The 19,339-nt window shown below is 43.1% G+C and overlaps 1 protein-coding gene across 1 annotated transcript in view; it reads right to left on the bottom strand.

Moving 5' to 3' along the window:
- Positions 1 to 9,533: 9,533 nt before the first annotated feature.
- The window catches only part of LOC110967259 (zinc finger protein GLIS1-like), a 101,249-nt gene continuing 91,443 nt past the window's right edge, over positions 9,534 to 19,339 (bottom strand). Inside the window, exons 7-9 of the mRNA XM_022216810.2 lie at positions 12,816 to 12,949; positions 12,639 to 12,737; positions 9,534 to 10,822 (exon numbers count right to left, since the gene is read on the bottom strand). Coding sequence (XP_022072502.1) covers positions 10,686 to 10,822; positions 12,639 to 12,737; positions 12,816 to 12,949 — 370 coding nt within the window. The 3' untranslated portion in view covers positions 9,534 to 10,685. The remainder of the gene's footprint in view (positions 10,823 to 12,638; positions 12,738 to 12,815; positions 12,950 to 19,339) is intronic.

The raw sequence follows: 19,339 nt of genomic DNA, 5'->3' as shown, positions 1-19,339 counted from the left end.
TATTTTTTTCTGAAGTTTCATTAGGAGCTGACTGGGGGGGTCCAAACACGCCAACCGATGCCACAGGAGCGACACACACAAGTTATTTAAAACCAGGACCCTGCCTCTATAGGACATTTGGGGCAGCAGCCACCTCCACTTCTCTATTTTTCCTGTGACCTTCTCCTCCACCCCCTCCCAGTTTTTCTGTTCAGTTGCCTTGCTTCCAATATGCACCCCCAGATATTTTAACCCTCCTCTCTTCCATGCAAGGTTCTGAGGGAGGGTTGGGAGGCCGCCCGCCCACCTCCCTACGGCGACTGCCTCACTTTTCCCCCAGTTCACTTTGGCAGCAGACAGGGCCCTGTATCTTTCAGTTAAAACCGTTAAAATACTGACTTCATTTTGATTCTTTACAATAACAACAACGTCGTCAGCATAAGCAGATAAAACAATCTTGCTGCTAAAACCAGGTAAAACCAAGCCATTAATACTATTTCGTATCTTTAAGAGGAGGGGTTCCAGGGAGAGTGCATAGAGCATCCCAGACAACGAGCAGCCCTGCCGGACGCCCCTATGCACCCTGAATGGAGCACACAGACTGCCGTTTATCTTAAGTAGACTCTCAATGTCTCTGTACAGCACACGGATCATGGCGATGAAACCAGAGCTGAACCCAAACCTCTCCATCACCCTCCAGAGGAAGTTGTGTTCAACTCGGTCAAACGCCTTTTCCTGGTCTAACGAAATGAGTCCAGTATCTAACTCCAATGAGCTAGAGAGCTCCAAAACATCCCGAATTAGGTAGATATTATCTACCATAGACCTGCCGGGCACACAGTAGGTCTGGTCCCGGTGGATGACCTGCTCCATGGCCGACCTCAGTCTGGAGGCCAAAGCTTTGGACAGGATCTTATAATCCACACACAACAACGACACAGGGCGCCAGTTTTTAATCTCCTGCAAATTTCCCTTTTTTGGCAAAAGGGTCACCACTGCCCTGCGGCAGGAGAGAGGAAGGGAACCACAGGCCAGACTCTCGTTCAGCACTTGGAGAAGGTCACACCCCAGGATGTCCCAGTACTCTTTGTAAAACTCTGGTGTCAACCCATCCACCCCAGGAGCTCTGCCTCTCTGCATGCCCCGCAGGGCAGCTGCCAGCTCTTCCAGCCGCAGTGCTTGGCCCAGCTGGGCATTAGTCTCCTCTGACACCTGGGGCAGCTGAGCACAAAAATCCCTCTCCAGCTCCTGGTCCTCCTCATACTCGGATGAGTAGAGAGACGAGTAAAAGCTAACTGCTCTGTTCCTGATCTGGCCTGGGTCCGTCAGTTCCTGCCCTGTGTCAGAAAGAAGTGTGTGGATTATTTTCCCCCGTCCCCGCTTCTTCTCCAGACCGAAGAAGAAGCCAGAGGGAGCATCCATCTCCGTGATGTTCTGGACCCGGGACCGAACCAACGCACCCTGTACTTTGGACTCCAGCAGGTTGGCCAACGCCATCTTTTTGGTGTTGAGGACCTCAATATGGCCTCGATTTCCTGTGGAATAGCTAAGTGCTTCCAATTCCACTATCTCACTCTCCAGGTCTTTGGCTGATCTACTCATGTGCTGAGTGACATTGAGAGTGTACTGCTGACACAGAAGCTTTATTTGCACTTTACCGTAATCCCACCACTGCCTAAGACTACTAAAATCACCTTTTGTTTCTTTAAAACCAGACCAAAAAAACCTTAAAACCTCCTTAAAACCTTTATCTAAAACCAAAGCTGAATTGAAATGCCAGTAGGCGCTCTTCGGACACACATCTTTAAAAAAAACATCACATAAAGCCAAAGCATGATCTGTGTAACCCACTGGCACAATTCTACAGTCTTTAACCATATTAAAAAGATGTTTAAAACAATAAAACCTATCGAGCCTAGCTAAAGTGATGCCGCCATCTCTAAGGTGGGACCAGGTGTACTGACGGCAGTCTGTGTGCATCCTCCTCCACACATCCACCAGGCCGTGGGAGTGGACCAGCCGCCTCAGAGTGTGCTGGGAAACTGGATGCGGCTCTGCATGATTGCGATCTAAAAGCTCATTATCAGTACAATTAAAATCTCCTCCCAGAATTAAAAACTCCTCCCCGCTGCAGCTATTGAGCGTCGAGCTCACCTGAGTGAAGAAGCTCTTCCTCTCTGTTCCACCGTTAGGGGCATAAATATTAATAAAAACCAGGGTAAAACGATCAAATTTTGCTCGGACCAGTAGGCACCTCCCTCTCACCACCTCCTCCACCTCCACAGAGGAGGGAGTGAAGCCCCTAGAGAAGAGGAGCCCCACCCCCCCACTCAGTGTGGTGTTGTGGCTTAAAAACACCTGACCCTCCCATTCCCTTTCCCAGTCCCCCTTGTTCCCCTGGTCGCTGTGAACCTCCTGTAAAAACATCACATCAATGCGTTTGGATCGTGCTGTGTCCATCACCAGTGCTCTCTTTCTTGCCTCCCTTGCTCCGTTAACATTCAGTGTTCCCACTTTAAAACTGCCCATGTTGGATAATGTGGGATAAAAACAAAACCAAAGGATAAAAAAATACTGGATAAAAAGTGAGTCATCATGTTCATATGTGGAGTTGTTTGCGGACTTTTAACATATGTTTCTTCAATCTGAAGATCTCACGATCTGTCAACTCAGATGACTCACGGTGTTTAACCAGATGCTTCGCTGACAGTAAAAAGGTCATAAGGTCAGGAAAGTGGTTTTCAATTTTTAGATTCTTAAATCCTTTTGTCTTCTGGAGGAAAGCCCTCACCATTTGACCCGAGTACAACTGATGCCGTGGTGTCTGGCCCTGTGAGAGAGAGAGCTCGCTGCTATCAGACAGATGGGACTCACAGTCACTACTGTCTGCCTCAGCAGCCGCATCTCCCTCCTCTAGCCGCACCGCCTTTGCCATTCCCTCCCCCGAGCTAAGCTTTTACGTTTTATAGTCCTCAGGAGGGCCCCAGACGACCAACCTGAGGGTCCAGCACACACACCGTCAGCTTGCACATTAATACTAGCAGGCTGCACACACACACCCTCAGCCTGCACTCTCTCACCCTCAGCCTGCACACTCTCACCCTCAGCCGGCACACTCTCACCCTCAGCCGGCACACTCTCACCCTCAGCCGGCACACTCTCACCCTCAGCCGGCACACTCTCACCCTCAGCCGGCACACTCTCACCCTCAGCCGGCACACTCTCACCCTCAGCCTGCACTCTCTCACCCTCAGCCTGCACACTCTCACCCTCAGCCTGCACTCTCTCACCCTCAGCCTGCACACTCTCACCCTCAGCCTGCACTCTCTCACCCTCAGCCGGCGCACTCTCACCCTCAGCCGGCGCACTCTCACCCTCAGCCGGCGCACTCTCACCCTCAGCCGGCGCACTCTCACCCTCAGCCGGTGCACTCTCACCCTCATCCTGCACACACATACCACCAGGCTGCATGCGCACAGGCTCACACACACAGGTAGTCCCATCACCAGTCCTCTCACACAGCTCACCCAGTGCTTCACCTTCACCCCCTGCCTCCAGCTGCTCTACCCCCTCTTCATCCCCTACCAACTCAGCTACCTCCTTCTCACCAACTGTATCCACAACCTCACCTGTGTCTCTCAACTCACCTTCCTCCATCTCCTCACCTCTACCCACCTCTGCATCTCCTCTCTGCCCCTGTTGCCCAACTACCGCCCTCCCACTCACCTCCCCGTCCGAGCCGGCGGAGCGCCCCGCACCACCGACACTCCATCGGCGCGGAGCGGGGACAGGCCTTTCTCCCCCTGCGGCTGCTCCCGCTTTCGGGCCTGAGGCCGCGTCCGCCGGCGGCGGCGGCTCGGCTCGGTTCGGACAGGCCCGAATCAGATGGCCTTCCTCCCCGCAACCGAAACATTTGGCCTGGGAAGATGTTGCAAACAACATATAGTCAAAATCGTCTATCCTCACGGTGAATCTGATATCAAAATCCTCACCGCGGTTGTTGAGCACCATATAGAGCTGCCTCCGGTGCGACACCACGTGCCGCAGCAGCGGGGATTTACAGCCGGAGAGCAGCTTTTTTATCGGGGACACAACCTTCCCATGACGTGACAGCTCGCGGACCAAAAACTCATCGCTGATGAAGGGAGGCACGTTGGACAGAGTGATCCGGGCGGCAGGCTGCGTCAGCGGCATCACCTGCTCAAACAGCCCGTTCACCGTCAGCCCCTTCTCCACCAGCTCATTCACCTGTTCCACCTTCTCCAAAAAAAGCACCACAGACCGACTCACCCGTGCAGCAGATTTTACCGACGCGTGGCCGATCCGTTCTCCCACAGCCAAGGCGACGTCCTCCACACTACACGGGGAGCCGGCTGCCAGCTTTATCCCGTGCTTTCTTGATAGAGAGGAGAGCCCTGTGGCTGCCATAATGGCTTCACCTGGCGTCTCCTCCCCTCGACCAGACCAAGTCTGGCCGCAAAACCAAAAAAAAAAAGAACACCCCCCCCCCAACCAACTACCTACAAACTAAACCTATAATCTAACAAAAACCCAAAAAAGTGAAATCACCACTGTGAAAAGGATAATTAAGAAAAGTTAAACAGACAAACTTTCCCACTCTCTCCGCTCTCCCTCCACTCACACCGGAAGAAGAAGAAGAAGAAGAAGAAGAAGAAGAAGAAGAAGAAGAAGAAGAAGAAGAAGAAGAAAGACGCACCCACGACATGCTGAACGGAGCAACCCGTCTCCCAGCGTCACTACACAGAGCAAAACAAGCTGTCACTGAGTGCGCCTGCACATTACATTAAGACAAATGGGAAAAGCCCATTACCTGTATCAGTGTTATTATGTGCGTCTCGATCTGCCACGCCAGATCCAGCACGCCCGGCTGCAGTCACCGCCACGAGGAGAGCGCAGAAGAAAGCATGAGACTGAGGTAAAGCCACCTACCTATATATATATATATATATATATATACATATATATATATATATATATATATACACACAGCGGCGCCGGATGCCGCCCCGCTGTCACAGCGGCGATTGAACTGGCACAGTGCCCCACAGTGGCCAGGAGGGAGAAACCATCCTGCCACATGAGCATGGGGGGGCAGCTAATGGTATCAGTTCCTTCATCCTCCAGGAACTGCATGAGTTCTCTTACCACATAAGACTGGGCATTGTCGTGCACCAGAAGGAATCCAGGACCACTGCACCAATGTAGGGTCTGACAATGGGTCAAAGGATTTCATCCTGATACCTAATGGCAGTCAGAATGCCATTGTCCAGCCTGTAGAGGTCTGTGCGTCCCTCCATGGATATGCCTTCCCACACCATCACTGACCCACCACCAAACCGGTCATGCTGAACAATGTTACAGGCAGCAGAACGTTCTCCACAGCTTCTCCAGACCCTTTCATGTCTGTCACGTGCTCAGGGTGAACTGCTCTCATCTGTGAAAAGCACAGGGCACCAGTGGTGGACTTGGAAATTCCTGTGTTGCCAGGGGAGCTCCATGGTGCCAGTCAGCGAGCACAGCAGGCACTAGTGGACGCTGGGCCCTCAGACCACTCTCAATTAAATCTCTTTCTGATTGTTTGATCGGAGACATTCACACCAGTGGTCTGCTGGAGGTCATTTTGTAGAGATATTGCAGTGCTCATTCTGTTCCTCCTTGCACAAACGAGCAGATAACTGTCCTGCTGATCGGTTGAGGACATTCGACAGTCCTGTCAAGCTCTCCCAGACTAACTGCCTGTCTCCTGGAATCTCCTCCATGTGCTTGAGAATGTGCTGGGAGACACAGCAAACCTTCTGGCAATGGCACGCATTGATGCGCCATCCTGGAGGAGTTGGACTGTCTGTGGAACCTCTGTAGGGTCCAGGTATCGCCTCATGCTACCAGAAGTGACACTTACCCTAGCCAAATGCAAAACTAGTGAAAAACAGTCAGAGAATATTAGGAAGGAAAAAAAATGTCAGTGGCCTTCACCTGTAAACTCATTCCTGTTTTGGGGGTTGTCTCATTGTTACCCCTCTAGTGCATCTGTTGTTAATTTTATGAACACCAAAGCAGCTGAAACTGACTAAAAAGCCCCTCAGTTACTTACTTGACCAGATCAGTATCCCACATGTTTCACTGATTTGATGCAATACTTAGATTAAAAAGTGTTCCTTTAATTTTTTTTGAGCAGTGTATATATATATATGTCAGGGTAGAGACTGCGATTTGGTAGAATTGGAGTTTCTATCAGTAGAGTTTGCGATTGTAATCTCTACCAGTAGAGATGGAACTTTAAATCTGACTCCTGCCCTGACCCCTGACCCTAACCTTAACTGACCCTTTAATCTAACCCCCGCCCTGACCCCTGACCCTAACCTTAAAAGTCTAACCTTAGCCCTGACAAATCTCTACTGGTAGGATTGGAGTTTCTACTGGCTGGCCTCCAGGGGAAGGCCCCGGTCTCCCTAAAACGGGCGAGGTAGCGGCTTCACCATTTTCTATTCTCATCAGGGTTTTCTGAATCGCTCTTAGTCTGGTCGCTCACCCACGACCAGTTTGCCTTGGGAGACCCTACCAGGAGCTTATGCCCCGGACAACATAGCTCCCAGGATCACTGAGACACTCAAACCCCTCCACCGCGATAAGGTGGCAATTCGACGGGGGTCTAGGTGTCAATGAAGGTGTGAATGTGTTTTCCTACCTGTGTGAGTCTCTGATGGAAGATGCAGACATCAGCAGCATCTCTCTCCTCTCTGCATACATCCAGCAGCTGGTTGAAGCTCTCCTCCTCCTGCTCTGATGGTGTATCTCCCTCCAGGCGGAACGTGGAAGTCCAGCCTCTAGTTTCTGTGTCAGGGTGTTAATTAGGTTCAGCTACAACTCAATGTTCAGCAAAAGAGTGTTTATGAGCCGGCTGGTCTGACTGACGGATTTGATCGTCACTTAGCTCAGAGCGAAGTTTAACTGAGCCGCTGATTGAGGACAGAGCGCCACCTGGTGGCTCAGCTGATGACTGACATTTTTCTTTGGAACTTTACATAATAATAAGGAAAGACGGAGTTATGTGATGATCGGCGTACGTTTGTCTGTGAATCTGTCTGCCTGTCTGTCTGCGTGAAACATGACTTAAAAACGGTCCAACAGATTTGAATGAAATTTTCCGGGAAGGTCAGAAATGACACAAGGACTAACTGATTAGATTTTGGCAGCGATGCAGTTAGTAGACTGGATCCAAGGCTTTGTTAAAGATTTCCCATTGCAAGATATAGCTGCCGGCACAGCGTCACTGTAACCATGACGTGAACACTGTGTCAGTTACATGCTGAGGATCACATGATTGTGCTCCTTCTACAAATTGACTGTGATATATCAGTTGTAAATCAAACAAGGAACAAATGATTAAACTGTGGGGTGTTTCTCAGTCCCTTCAATTCCTGCTGCCCACTACATATTTAGGTGACACAATGTAGCAAACCCCAACCAGACAAAGGTGAAGCTCCTGACGTTTCACAAAGCTATTATTTACATTTAGCCGTCTGCCTTATTTTGAACACAAATTCACCTTTCTGCCCTTCACTCCTTTCTTCAGGAAACATCCTTTGCTAGACAGCAACAGCAAAACCGTTTTCTTTCATCTTTACGTGAATTATGGGACTTTTTGGCAGCGCCTTCGTCATGTCAAGAACCCGCTTCTTAGATAAACACTTCATGTGCCGCTGGAATGGTGACATTTTACGTCCCACTCATCAAATTTCAAATAATCCATGTACAAAATACTGAAACATGCAGTTGTTGTGGAAATAGACTTGTCCTGAGACAACATCTTTAAAAACCTAGGAGAAAAGAATGTTTGAAAATATTTTTTAAAATACCAAATAAGTCTGGAGTTGACCCATAAAATGATTTGTAATTATTAACCACAATATAGTGCAGGCAGCTGTGGCATTTGTGAGGTCATTTGGGTCCCTTTGCTCCTAAACAACCTCAATTTACTCAGTTTGATGTTAAAATAATTGACTTATTGAAAAATTGCACAAATAAAAACATGTGCAGGTGTTTCTAATTAAGTGTATTGATGTGTTTATTATATTTGACATCACAGAACACCAGTCTATAGTTTTTGTATAGCTCAGTCTGTTCTGCCTCCTCCAGTGTGGAGTCGATTCACTGCAGAGCAATAAAACAAACCAGAACCTGATTATTCTCAGCAGCATGTTTCACTTTCAGTTTAATATTCTTCATTAAAAATGTGTAAGTGAGGAGACCAACAGGAGAAAGAATAGTGTCTCTCCTGTTGGTCTCTGCACTTACACATTTCTGCTATTGCTGCTAGGCTGTAACTAGGATTCATCAGCAAATAACTTTTTTCATTATCCACTGTGAATTGCCGGCGTATCTCAGCTCACTCCAAGTATTTGGCCTTGTTTCCACTCTTGAGAAGTGTTTATTAGAGATGCTGCTTGTCATCAGAGACACTACAAGTAGATTTATTTTGACAGGATTTCTATTGATGGGAGTCTTTACTAAGAAAATTCTGCGTCATTGCAGAGGTTGCTTTTCTATCTCTCAGTTAACAAAACTTGATGTATTAATCTTCTGATAAAATACTCGCTTTGTGCTTTGGATGCAACTGATCCAGTTTCACAAAGTGTTTTAGACCTGCATGCACTGCCGCATTAGAAACCCTCAGTCCTACCATGATTTAACATTAAGAAAGCTCTCTGCTTAGACTAACAGTCTTACCTGTGACACTTTCACTCAGTTCAGATGTCATGCTTTCCACTATCATGGTGCTAGTTAGTCAGGAATGTTCTACTGGAAACTGAAGCCACAGTCAGATTTGTAACAGGCAAACAACAGCTGCTGCAGGCTGATTTAGTTGCAGGAACTGCTGATGAGTCAATTTTTGAACATTTATTCAATGGAAATCTGAACTTTTGCACAAAGGTGATCACAGCTGAAGTGGAAATAGAGCAAAAAATCTCAAATGTTTCTTCATTTTACCTGTCAGAAACCTTACTGTGTTTTTAAATGTTTCTAAATCCTCGTAATTATTTCCAGGTATATAGGAAAATACAGATTTTGATTGTGATTTCAGGCTTTTCAACCCCAACTTAACTTGTAGGAATATTCCTATTTCTTCTAACTTTCAAGTTTCATGTAAATGTTCAACAATGTATTGTAAATGAGAACCTTTTAAATGTCCTATACAGTCTATGCCTAAAATTCAGTTGCTATACTGTTGTTTTTAAATGTTTTGACCAAAGATGGCAGCGTTAACTAACAAACTACAGAAGGTGATTTACTCTCTATTACATAAGCTGAAATATGTGACAGAGAATCATTTCATAATCAGTTTGAGTCACATTTCATACCAAAAACACACGCTTATTCCAAGTTCTGAAAACTTAAAATGTACCACTTTTCTTTACCTGATATCATATTAAACTGAATACTGAAAACTGAAGATGTCCTTTTCTGACATTTTATACTGAGAAAAGTTGAGAAAATTCAAGGGAAATGTGTTACTAAATACCAAAAAACAAATATACAAACAGATTTGTTTTATTTAGATATAAAAACAGATGCATTTTTACAGTCTATACACTGTTCAATGACAATAATGAGAAATCTTTGGATTGCTACAAAATCAGTGTAAACATTTCTGGGTTAGTCTTCGAAGTCTCAGCGTCGAGACAGAAAAGAGTGCAGAGAAGTTCTTGTAAACGACGTCCCTCCCACTGAACACAACACTGATAGAAACTGTACAACAAACGCATAAAGGCAGCGAGAGAGAAGGTTACAGAGAAGACTATACTGCTGTTTTGATCGGTAAGAGTAACATATTTTAGTGCAGTTTTTGTGTTTTGTTTTGTCAGTTTCATCCACACTGACCGATCTGGAGAACTGTTGGTATTTAAGGAACATTTCTGTCATTCGGACACTTGAGGGCAGCTCTGCTTCAAGTTTCTGCTACAGCCGGACGTTTCTCAATGACACTTTAGTGCACTTAAGTTACAAGGTAATTTGGCTGCTGCTAAACACACACTGAGTGTGTTTTGACAGCTAAATGCTTTATAGCATAGTAGTTCTCGACCTTTTTGGATTGAGAAACTTTAAAATGAAGCCACATGCCTTGTCTGTGACAATATATGTATGTCTGAGAGTCATTTTCCTCTAATTTTCACAGATTTTCTCATTTGAATTGAACCAGAGCAAAAATATGCAACATTACACGCAAAGAACACACTCGTGAAGTGAAATGTGTATAATTTCCGATAGTGCTGTTCTTCTTTTGCATATTTATTCATCAACCTCAAGCCGAGCAGCTGTGGAGGCAGAACTATCCTCATTGGCTGAGAAAAAATAAAGTGTGCAGCTCAACCTATCCAGATCATGATTGCTGTGGTCATCTCTGAATACAAAAGTCATTGCTATTTACATCTGTTATTCCACCCGATTTTATATTTTGATCATTTAGTTTTGTCCCCAGTTTCTCAGACTGGAGTTCTTTTTGCTTTACTGTTTGTACCATTAACACTGACATTCTTTCATATCTTCCAAGCGGAAGAACGATGTTGATACATTCAGCTCGTTGTTGGTGTGACTGTTTGTCGGCCGTCACACATCATTTATGCTGCGGTTCGTCCTGTTTTTTTTTGTTTTTTTTAAGTGATTTTATCTTTGGTTCTGGGTTGCCATCATGAGTCCAGGTAGATGGAGTAGATCTGGTTGAGGCAGCGGTCGACGCCTCCAGCCTGGAAGAGGAAGTTGTCATCTGTGAACATGGTGTATCCACCGCCCGCCTGGCCCTGCAGGTCCTGCAGCAGGTCAAACCCTGAGGAAAAAAAAATCTTCTTAAAGCAGGTGTATTCTTTTCAGGTAAAGCAGAGATTATTACGTCTGTACCACCTGTTAGCACCACAGTCCTATAATCACACTTGAACTTGTTTTATGGCTCTTAATCAGATTGTTTTCTACTGACTAAATCCTTGCTTGTGTTGTATCTACTCTCAGATGTACATTGCTTTGGATAAAAGTGTCTGCTAAATGAAATTGTAGAACTGTAGAATTTTCAACAGCTGTTTCAGTGAACAAGCTCTAAAAACCCTCAGTGCACAGTTTTCACAGCATCAAGCAGCAAATGTTCCAAAGTTAGCAACTAGCTGGTGAACATCATGGAGCATTTAGCAGCTAAAGAGCAGAGAGAGAATATGGACATACGGTTACCAAGTGGCATGGAAAACAACTCAAAATGAATGTCAGCGTTCTAACAAACTGTTTCCTGACAAGCTCACTATATCTACTTAAAGCATGGAAATATTACAGAGAGTTGTTAAGGCTTGTTTCTGTTGCCCCCAAATGACTAGAATACCCAGTGATTTCAGGTTTAACCATTGTACTTTCCCTCTAAATCAGACAATTTGTTCAGTTGCATTACATTACATGCATTACAAGGGACACATTGTTAAACAGGATAGTCAAAATTTTTTGTTCTAGATATGCTCAGAACTAGTTTATAGAAAATGCAATGTGCCTGTATTGTGATAGCTAGTCTAGCTGACTGTCATAGAAAGGAAGAAATTAGTCATTTCTGCATAACAGTTTCAGACGGTTTCATTGGAAGATGTTCAGAGAGTTAAATTCGGTTATTCACGTTAAAAGTAGTGATGTCTGATATTGGCGCTTTTTTTGCCAATAACTGATATGCCGATGTCCAATTCTCAATTTCCAATTCCGATATCAACTGATGCCAATAAACGTGGGCTATTTAACTAATTTTAGATAACATCACATATCTCCTGTCATGGAATAAACACATCATGCCTAATTTTATTGTGATGTCCCATTGGATGTATTCTCAAATGCAACAAGGCTTTCCAAATGTAGACATTGTCTGTGCAAAATAAGAAAACTACTTAAACTTAAGTTATTGAAAAAATTCCATAATTATGCCATATTTATTTATGGATACTGCTGGATACTGGATACTGCTGATAAATGCCAGCAGTATCCAGGCATTATTTTGTCGGTTTTCATGACAGGCCAAAAAAACGATAACAATACTGTTCAAAAATACATTTTTCTATGCCAATATAGGGCCAATATTATCTGACATCCCCAATCAAAGTAGGCCAAACTTTTGTGGTTATTTCTCACCCCTGCTCAGTTTGTCTAGCATAGTCAGAGCATTCTCTAACCCTGACACAGCATTGTGTAGAATGATCTGACCTCACCTCATTGTCATTATACTATAGGGGTCAAAACACTGTTTTATTGGTTTCATTAAACCAATCACAATCACAACAGTGATAAGCCCAGGTGCTGCTCTAAAATAGTGTCGGGGGACTCGTTTTAGTGAAACATTTGCACTACTGGAGGCGAGCACTATTATTAAATGGTAAATTTAAAGAAAGAACCAAGAAGACCGGCTTTATTGCACAATAAAATCATCAAAAATTGACATTTCCAATGTTGTTGCTCGGAGTTTGTTGTTTTCCACAGTTAATTGTATTTTGAAAACACTAACATGCATATAGCTGTAGACTGTTGCATCAAAAAGATGTGCAGTGATGTGGTGTGGTGCAGTTGCTATTCGACCATCCAACCACTACTTTAATCAACCACCAAATCACAGCTTGTCTTAACTTTACCTGTTGAATGACAGGTAGACGGATTTGTAAAGTAACTAGCAGGTTCAAAATCTCCATCGCTGACTGGTTGGATCACCTTTTCTTCTCCGTACAGACAGCCTTGACAGAGGAAATGATGACATTACAAACAGGCGGCACATGTTTTGTTGACATTCACTCAGTAAATGCTGTTGGTACCTTGCTGCTGTGAGAACACTTGCTGCTGGTGGCTGTAGGTTTTCTGGTAGCCCTGCAGTCGGACGTCAATTCTCTCTGAGGAGGAGTTTACTGGGCTGATGTCAGCAGACACGAACAAGGATGGCAGTCTGTTCCTGGTGATACATGAGGTTTACAGTGTCCCGACGTAAACATTTATGCAGCTTGCTTAAGAAAAAGTACTCAGGTACAAGTAACAGCTCTGCAGTAAAAATGCTACTTAGCATAACGTATGTAATTATAATCTGAGAACATACTTCAAAAGTGTCAAAAGTAAAAGACTCTTACTTAGTTTACGAAAAATTACATTATTATTACTCATGCACGACTGTAAAAATAGTAGTTGCAATAGCTAATTACTCCACCAAGGGATGCAGAGGAGTTATGTGATGATCGGCTTACGTTTGTCCGTTCTCAACATTAACAGAGAAACAGATTTGGATTAAATCTTCAGGGAAGGTCAGAAATGAAAGACCAAGTGATTAGATTTTGGCAGTGATACAGCTTATAGTCTGGATCCACAGATTTGTTAAAGATTTCTGTATCATTGCGAGATAGTGGCACGGTATCACTGTAGCTATGATAAGGGAACACTATGTCAGCTGCCTGCTATGATCCTACTACAAACTGACTGTGGACTTATCGGGACTTATCAGTTGGAATGATACAACAACTGAGCAGCCTTGACTGAGTACTGCGCTCTCTGAGTGCTTTTCTTGTTTTATTGAGGATTAGTATACTTTGTGGGACCAATAAACCAACTTCATAGTTATTACAAATAAACTAAGATACTTAAAACTGTTAAAAGGGAAAAGTACATATTTGAGGAGCTGCTGTTGTTTGTTTGTTTTTTTAAATAAAAATTATAGTTTTGAATTAATTTGCTAATAATCATCTAATTATTTCAGTTAGATTTTCTTGCTGTTTAGTAACTTAATCAATATTAGAAAAGCACTCAGAGAGCGCAGTACTCCAACAAGCCTGCTCAGTTCACGTATTATTTCCAACGGATGAAATGTTTAATAAAAAATGACCTTGTGCTGAGCACAGGCATGTGTTATTATGTGCATGTTATATATGAATACCAAACTGCGTGTAAATTACACTTATAAAGGTGTGTTGATCAGTTCATCACTTTTGGCAAGCCTTTGTTTTGCTCGTGTTAAAATAACAGTTCCCTCCATGTTTTTATTTTGACAGCAGATTTTTAATGTTTCCTGCTTTTATTTTGTCACCATTCCAGCGGCACAGGAAGTGTTGTCTACGAAGCGGTTACTTGACATGACGAAGACGCTGCCAAAAAATCAAATAAAGATTACAGAAAATGGTTCCACGCTGTTGCTGTCTAGCAAAGGATGTGTTTAAACTTGTAAGCACCTAACGGGGACAAGGTGTTACGGTGAAGAAATGGGGGAAGGACAGAAAGGTAGGTGTAGGTAGGCTGGTGACTGTGACTGGGGTTTACATACGTGAACCAAATATGTAGCGGTCGGCAGGAATTGATGAGAAACACCCTACAGTTAAATCGTTTGTTCATTGCATGATTTCCAACTGATAAATCATGGTCAATTTGTAGGAGGATCACAATCGTGATCGTCAGCAGGTAGCAGTCAGTGTTGGCTGCTGTATCTGGCAATGGGAAATCTTTAACAAAGCCTTGAATCCACATTATAAGCCGCATTAATGCCAAAATTTAATCACTTGGTCCTTGTGTCCTTTCTGATTTTCCCTGAAAATTTCATCCAAATTGGCTGGTCCGTTTTTCCATAATGTTTCACACAGATAGATTCACAGATTCAGGTACGCCGACCATCACATAACTCCGCCATTTCCTTGGCAGAGTAAAAAACTTAATTTGTTTCTGAACACCTTATTAGTAAAGTAATAAAACTGTCAATAAATGAACTTTGGATGTGCTGATAGGCAGAGTTTGTTTGAATAGAAGCTGTTTTCTCCTGCTGATATCTTTAATGCTGTGCTAAGCTAAGCTAACCTCCTACTGGCTGTAGCCTCACATTTATTGTTTTTATTTACAAATATGTGCAAATAAAAACACAGTAATCATGACAGATTTAGTAGTTAAACTTTCAAAGGAACACTTTTTAAAAGTGGAAGAAAGGACATAAAAAACTGTATGCCTCAGACACAGACCAGTCATGTTTTTAGAATAATGCTTTTTTAGCTGGAGCTTTCAGTGCTGTCACACTGTTGAAGGTTTTTGTCACACACAGATGTACATCAGTGTTTCTTGAGCGTCGCTAACTTAACTGCAAGATTTTCAGGCCAGAAAATATTATTATGCCAAAGCGATGTTGATGTCATAACTCTCAGGCTCTTGGAGTTGAGGTAATTTCTTTAATAGTTGTTTTTTATAGTTAGAGAAATAGAAATAAATTTTGTATCTTTTAGGTCATTTGTGTAGCAGCTTGCAGTGTGGCGCCAGCTGTTCTAATGCACAAACATGCAAATTCCTCTACAAACAGTACAGTTTATATAAGGAAGCGTTTCCATCTTGGGGTTGGGGGAAGGGGGGTATTGTAGGCAGGTTTTCTGTATCTGTCGCTACGCTGCAAGAATGTGCTGACTGTGCACAAGCACTCTGACTCAACATGGAAACAAATGAGTCAGTGGAGCCAAGAAAGAAAGAAAGAAAGGCAGCCGAATCTCTCTCCGAGGAGATATGCAGCTGCAAACCCCCAATGCGGTATTTGAGCGGCCCCCTGTTTTCTTCTTCAAAGCGTTTGCTCTCAGCGTTTCATGTGGCCTGAGAGCTCTCCTGGATGATGTATGTACTGTACCATATTGGTCCCTAGAGAATCAAGTGGCCTTGGGTTTTTCTGTTGGAAGGCATTTAATGAGCTTCACAAACAAGCCAGGCCTTGTCAGAGATACCCAATGGCTGCAGGCCCGCGAGCCGTCTATATTCGCATCTGACCTGCTATAAAAAAAGGAATTGTTTGGAGATTCCTTTACATATCTATCATTTGTCATCCACTGGTCTCTTTATTACCCATTTCCCATGTCAAATGCTATTACATTTAATTTAACAGTCTCTGCTTTCAGTGGAGAAACACAATAAAAGCCAAAATTAATCAGAAGAACTTTTTGAAACCCCAACTGATATAACTTACAGATGGCCGTGGCTTCCGAGGTAATAAAGACCAGGCTTTGCATAGGATTATGTAAACAACGTGTGCTTTGATATAGTGCTACGAATGTGCCGCGATGACTGCGAGCCCCAAGACTCCAACACGTCTCTGAGTTCCCCCCTCAGTGGCCCCTTTAACCATCAGTGCTGACCTTGACTATAAACAACGGCGGCTGCTCCACAGCTTACATTCTTGTAGCGCTGCAACAACATAGCTGGGATGTCTGATCCGTGCTGGGCCTATATTTCGTTTTGCAGCCCCTCAGATGCTCGAGCTTCGCATGGCACCCACGCCTGAGGGATACGGCTGTCAGCACGACCTCAGGAAACCATTTCTCTGACCATATTCTAGTTTGTTTCATGCTAACTAACAACAGCCAGCTGCCCTGCTTACTGTTTATCTGGAATGAGAGGAATCCAGATCGTATATGCACTTTGCGCCAACTTGTGCTCGCAGAACTGATCTGTTTTCAATTTTGCTGGAGGAAAAGATGCCAAAGTATTTCTGTGATATGGATTTACTGGATCACAGGGGGATTATGATAAATGTGTGTATTACAGATGGAGATTTAATGTAATCTAAGTGCTACCGATGAGGTACTTAGAGAAACCAGCTCATTTCATGTCGGAGCTGCAGTAAATAGAAAAATGTGCAGACATATCAAACATTTCAGTTAAACCGGCTATTTGGGTTCGATGTCACTCGGAGCCTCTATAAAGTAAACTTCATTACTTCTCCATCCTTCAAATTGTATAATGGTATTTCTGTGTGAGAGCCCATCCTGGTTAGTGGGTCTGTATCTGATGGACAAGCTGCTCCAAAGAGCCAATCCAGCCCGGCCCAGCCTCACCCTGCCGACCACAAAATATACAAACACTGCACATCACAAATACTCGCTGATGGACGAGCCTCACTGCGGAGCCTCTGAATCCCTCAAGTATTAAAAGAAGTTGAAATGGCTCGTCCCAGCCAGAGTAAACAATCGCTTGCCTATGAGGTCAGAGCGTGATGCCGGCTGTGCTGTGAAGCAAAGATAATTTACTTTCACGTGTTTAATGTCTCGCTAAGTCATTTGGGGGAAAAACAAGTGCTTGTCTGGTATTGGCTTTGGCAGGTCGTCGTGTACTGCGGGCTCCAGCGCGATTCAATGACATCCTCCGCCGCTATAAAGAGACGTCAATGGACAGATTGTGCATTACTTCATGGAAGTCCTGGCTGAGAGATGCTGCTTTCAATGCGAGCACAGTTACAAATCCAGAAAATGCACACAGACACCCAAACATAAGATTTACTAAAATGCTGCTTTGTTTGGTGTACTTTACAACGATTTTACACCTAAACGTGAAGAAATCCAAATGAAATATTGCTACAGGTGGTGGAAGCTGGGTATTTATTGCACATTAATTTTCATGGATGACCATTATATGCACAGACCTGAAGTTCAAGGTCTGCACACATTTTTGATCTACAGTAGAGAGCAGTTTTATTACTAGTACTGCAAAAAGGTCTTACTCTGGAGAGGTAAAACTCATCTCAACAGCGCTTCTTTGGATATTTGATGCATGAACAAAAAATCTGGTTCTTCAGACAGTATATAAAGATGAACACCAAGTTACTGCTTCCTCCCACAGTGCAAAAGTGAAGTCAACATATCACCAAAAAAATGAGCAATGCCATCTTGTGCTGGTGACATCTGTTGCAAACAAGAAGCAACAACAATGGCCTTAAATGTAAATTAAAGTAGCTTAGATGCTGCCTCAAAAATCTCAATCAAAATGTGATCACTTCTCCCATAAGATGCATTTCTTTGCACAAGACATAATAATATCAGTAACATTTCAAATACTGAACTAATTATTAGACTGAAAAAAGCGGCATGTCTGGCTGTTATTTTATAGACTTTCCCTATTTCTGTTAAATTCCAAAGAAGAACTACAAAATCAAAGAAAAAAGTATTCATTTACATGTTAATTATAAAAAAAAAACAACCACACAAACAAAAAAGCAGCCCAACGCCACTTGAAAAACATCTGCAGTTTTACAAATATGAATTCTTTTACAACATTTTTATTGTATTAAAATCAACAAAAAGTATTGCTATGTTGTAGATATTTGCTGTTATTTGAAAGAAAATGATGCATAGTAAGAATTTTGGTTTTGATCAAATATCAAGTAAAATCACGGAGAAAGTATTAATTTACATGTTGCCTGTAAAGGAAACAAAAAATAGGCCCAAACTATAATGTCCATATCAAAAATCTGACTTTTCTTTACTATGAATGACTGTAAAATTACACTAACTTTACAGCAATTAAATCAGCAAAAATATTCCTATTATTGAAGATATCTGCCATTGTTTTTACAGTTTTTACTGCTTCTGCGTGTTATAGTTTATTGTTTTTAACATATTTTTTTATGGTACCTTTGCTGCCAGATTTTCACAGTTTTTTTATATGATCAAAGTATCCAGTATCCTGTTGTGTACATTTGCTGTACAGTTCTTATTTTAACATCAGGATTAAGATTTCACGTGACACCTCAGTGTCACCTCGTCACCTTTGCAGACTCTGGTTGCAAATGACATCACCAGCACAAGATGGCAGTGCCCATTTCTGAGATATTTCCAGGGTGAATAATAAACATTCAAGTTTGAATTTGTGCTCAGGAAAGAAAAATCCAACCACCTCAGCCAAGACCGAAAGCCCATTTGAAAAGAACTCGTGGCAACACTGGATAATTTCACGTGAAACAATGTGCAATATACTGTATGTGAAGATTTTATGTCATTTATTAAACCACAAAAATGTTATTTTGGCCCTTATCAACACTCTGTTATTGCACAGACGGCCTTTGTTGTTGCTGTTGCGCCAATAAAAGTTAGTTTATGGGCAAACTTTCAATGACCAATAATTTGAGACGATATTGTCTAGAAAATTCAGCCCTGGAGGCTTTGAGCTGTATCTTTTCAGTCTGACTTTTACTTTTATACAGGGCTAGACAAAATTTGTCTCAGTTTACAGTACACATAAGTTCTGTGGCCTCCAACTACCCAATTAGTGCAACCACAAAGCCACAACTCCATCTCTGGTGATAATTTTTCTGGTTTATTCAAGAATGCATAAGCTTATATCACACTGCCCGTTTCTGGGCATGTGTTTTCCAGACATGAGAGAAAGTAAAGCAAAGTGACTTTAAATTTTTTACAGTCACATCAAAAAAGGGCTTTTCATGGTGTCCGTATTTGAGGTTGAAAAATGATTTCAGTGTTTGACATATCACAGGACGGGACTACCCAGAAGTGTTGAGCAACCTAAAATACTTGAAAACATGCCAAAATTGTTTAATAATATAAGTTTC

Source organism: Acanthochromis polyacanthus, chromosome 9 (assembly GCF_021347895.1).
Source record: "Acanthochromis polyacanthus isolate Apoly-LR-REF ecotype Palm Island chromosome 9, KAUST_Apoly_ChrSc, whole genome shotgun sequence".
In the NCBI taxonomy this organism is placed as follows: Eukaryota; Metazoa; Chordata; class Actinopteri; family Pomacentridae; genus Acanthochromis; species Acanthochromis polyacanthus.
This window is presented reverse-complemented; position numbering and strand designations above follow the sequence as displayed.